General features: G+C 47.2%; 1 protein-coding gene across 1 annotated transcript in view; it reads left to right on the top strand.

The window, feature by feature from the left end:
• LOC311328408 (reduced folate transporter-like) overlaps window positions 1-2,037 on the top strand; it is a gene marked incomplete at its 3' end in the record, with an annotated part of 9,983 nt that extends 7,946 nt beyond the window's left edge. The window contains exon 8 of the mRNA XM_084462380.1: window positions 1,966-2,037. Within this exon, the coding sequence (XP_084318506.1) occupies window positions 1,966-2,037 (72 nt within the window). The remainder of the gene's footprint in view (window positions 1-1,965) is intronic.
• Window positions 2,038-2,931: the final 894 nt, after the last annotated feature.

Raw genomic sequence — 2,931 nt, 5'->3', positions numbered from 1 at the left:
ATCTAGTCAAAAAGGATTTGCCAAGATTCGCTCAAAGAGGTTAAGTCTGGTTTATTGAGAAAACATACGAGCGCAAGGACTTCAGGACAACGCACATGAGTGGTATCCAGCAGAAGTGCCCCAGTCTGGTCTTGCGCTGCCTTATATTCAAGCAATACACAGGTATGGCGCTTCCAGGGATGTGATTGGCTAACCCATTGTACACGTCATATTAAATGGCAGGCGTCATCAACAGTGGTCGAGAATACAGACACATGAGAAAAGGCGGTAATTCTTGCAGGGACAATGGGACAAAGGATGGTTATTCTGGAGCAGACAACGTCTAGGTGTGTTGACCTCCTGGAGAGGTCATCCTGTATTAGCACAGCTATGTGAAAGGTTGAGGGAGGTGGTGAGGTGGTGAAAACTACCATTTCTATGACAAGGTCCACAGTCCCCGCCCACTAACACCAGGGACCAATAAAACAAGAGGTCAGGGGTCAGGGATTTGTGAAAAATGGCTAAATAAAGCAACTTAATGTACAGTAAACATGTTTAAGTGTCTTGTTACCACAAAGAATAAACATCTAACAGTTTTTCCTCAATCGTTTAAATGTTTCCAGAAACTATCGCTCAATTTCTCAATACTCGCATTCATTCATTCATACCCAGAGGCAACACAATGCGCTTTACAGAGAACAAGGGAGGTGGGCATACGACCCACTCTCTACATATTCCAGAGGGAAGCAAAAAAACAGTATCACCCAGGGGTCAGATAAGTGAGCTGTAAAAATTCTTCCCGGAAAAAAAATAAAATAGAGAAGCATGTCTAATTTCAGGAAGTACTGGAGTTGTGCATAATATAGTCCATTAACAAGTTGAGAGACAACCAACCCCCCCTGAGGTAAACGCAGTACATGTATTACCGACTGTGTTGTGTGCGGCTTGTTTCTCTTCCCTAAATTACCCAACATCCTCTCTGTCCTGCCAAGCCGTCCTGCCAAGCCTTCAGGTTACAGTGTGTGAGTCATGTCTGCAGACTCTGATCATGAGGTCGAACAAAGACCATTAACTCTTTACTGGTGGGAAACTCACATCCAGCTAGTTCCTCTTTGTCGATCTGTGCGTTGGAACGTTCGCTCGATAAGAAACTTCTCAAGGTAAAATGTTTGGGTTCTTCACGGACATCTGGTTCCACGTGGCTCAGTAGAACCCCGATACAGAGAGGCATCACAAACCAGAACCAAGGGCTTCTGTTCCTCGTTGTGGATCAGAACTTTGTGGGCCTGAAGCTGCTCTTCGGCCCGTCTGTTGGCGGTATCACGGACTGGGGTTCAGTTTCAGGTTGCTGTGAATACTGTAGTAGCTGATGCAGCATCTGCATGACTGCAGCTTTGTCTTTTAGGAAACAAGTTCAGCAGTCCCTAGAAACGCCTGTAGCTACTGTGCTGTATGTCTTTGTCTGGGGATGTTGGCGCATTTCCGATGGCTTCAACCTTCTCCGTTATGGGGTCAACTCCATCTTTGTCAACCTGGAAAACTAGGAACTTCACTGCCGATGCAGCAAACACACATTTCTCCTTTGGCAACCGGAGTTCCACTTCTGCTCTGATACCCGGGGCAGCACTTCCTGTCTGTCTGTCTGTCAGTAGGACATGGGAAACTGTCATATAACCAACCAGCTTCAAAGACACGAAAGAGAGAGTCAGTTAGTCAGTCAGTCAGTCAGTCAGTCAGTCAGTCTGTCTGCCTGTCTGTCTGTCTGTCTGTCTGTCTGTCTGTCTGTCTGTCTGCCTGCCTGTCTGTCTGTCTGTCTGTCTGTCTGTCTCTCGGGAGTCCTCCTGGTGATGACGATATCCTCTAGATCTGGCCGCACACCCGGGTTCCCAACCAACAGGGTTTCCACGAACCTCTGGAATATTCTAACACTCCAAATTGCAGCCTTGCAGCCAGTAAAAGTCCCCTGTGTGTCTTGATCGCCGTCAGAAGCTCGGATTACTTGTCCTCCAGGCCCAGCTGTTGGTAAGCGTGCTTGAGGTTCAGTTTGGTGACCAGTAGCCCTCCAGCCAACGATGAGAAGAACTCTTGTCACCATTGGTAAAGGATAAACATCTGGTAGCACAGGTGTTAACAAGTACATCTGTCTTCCCCAGAGATCCGTGGGCTCCTCATTTTTGTGATTGGCTCAATGGGCGTGGCTCACCTAGAATGCGTCACTGGAACCAAGACATCTTGCTCCATCCAAAGCATCATCCACTAACATCATCCACAAGGCAAAGGGGACAGGGTGCACCGTGAGAAACATAGGTGCCACTGCTGGATCCACTGCCAAGGAGATATGTGACCTCAACAGACCCCTAACACCTCCCTGTGCGCCTCCTCCAGAGTCTGTGTTATTGCTGGACTGCATGCACTCCTGTCACTTCAATACCTGGAGCATCAAACCAGTCTCTCTCCAGCAGGTCGGCTCCTTGCCCTCCTACCACGAAGAGTTGAAGTGTGGCTTTGAATGTTTGATACTCAACCTCCGCACGAACAAGCTGAACCAGAATCCACCACCATCCTGAATGGCATTTTGTTGATGAACGCACTGAACTTCTCCTCAGTAATAGAACTGGAAACCGATCTGGCCAGACTGTTGCTTGCAGTTGTGAAAATGAAAACGTTGCATAATTTCAGAGGTTTTTGGGGGTTGAACGTTGCACACAATCAAGTAGTTCCTTATATGTCACTTGAGGCCAGCATGGAGCTACACGCGAGCGTAGCTCTCCACAAACGCTCAACACAGATCTCTTCTCCTCATCCATAGATGTCATTTGCTTCAAAAACAAACAACATTCCAGCCTCTGTGCCCACTCTGCTGTCTTCATCCCCTGAGAATTCTTCAGTTCTTCTTTAAGCAGCCTTGTTTTTTTTATTTTATTTTTAATAACCATCTCCTTGTGGAGGTCT

The sequence above is a fragment of the Borostomias antarcticus genome (assembly GCF_949987555.1).
Source record: "Borostomias antarcticus genome assembly, contig: scaffold_141, whole genome shotgun sequence".
Classification (NCBI taxonomy): domain Eukaryota; kingdom Metazoa; phylum Chordata; class Actinopteri; order Stomiiformes; family Stomiidae; genus Borostomias; species Borostomias antarcticus.
Note: the sequence above shows the minus strand (reverse complement) of the source record. Positions and strands in the feature narration are given on the sequence as shown.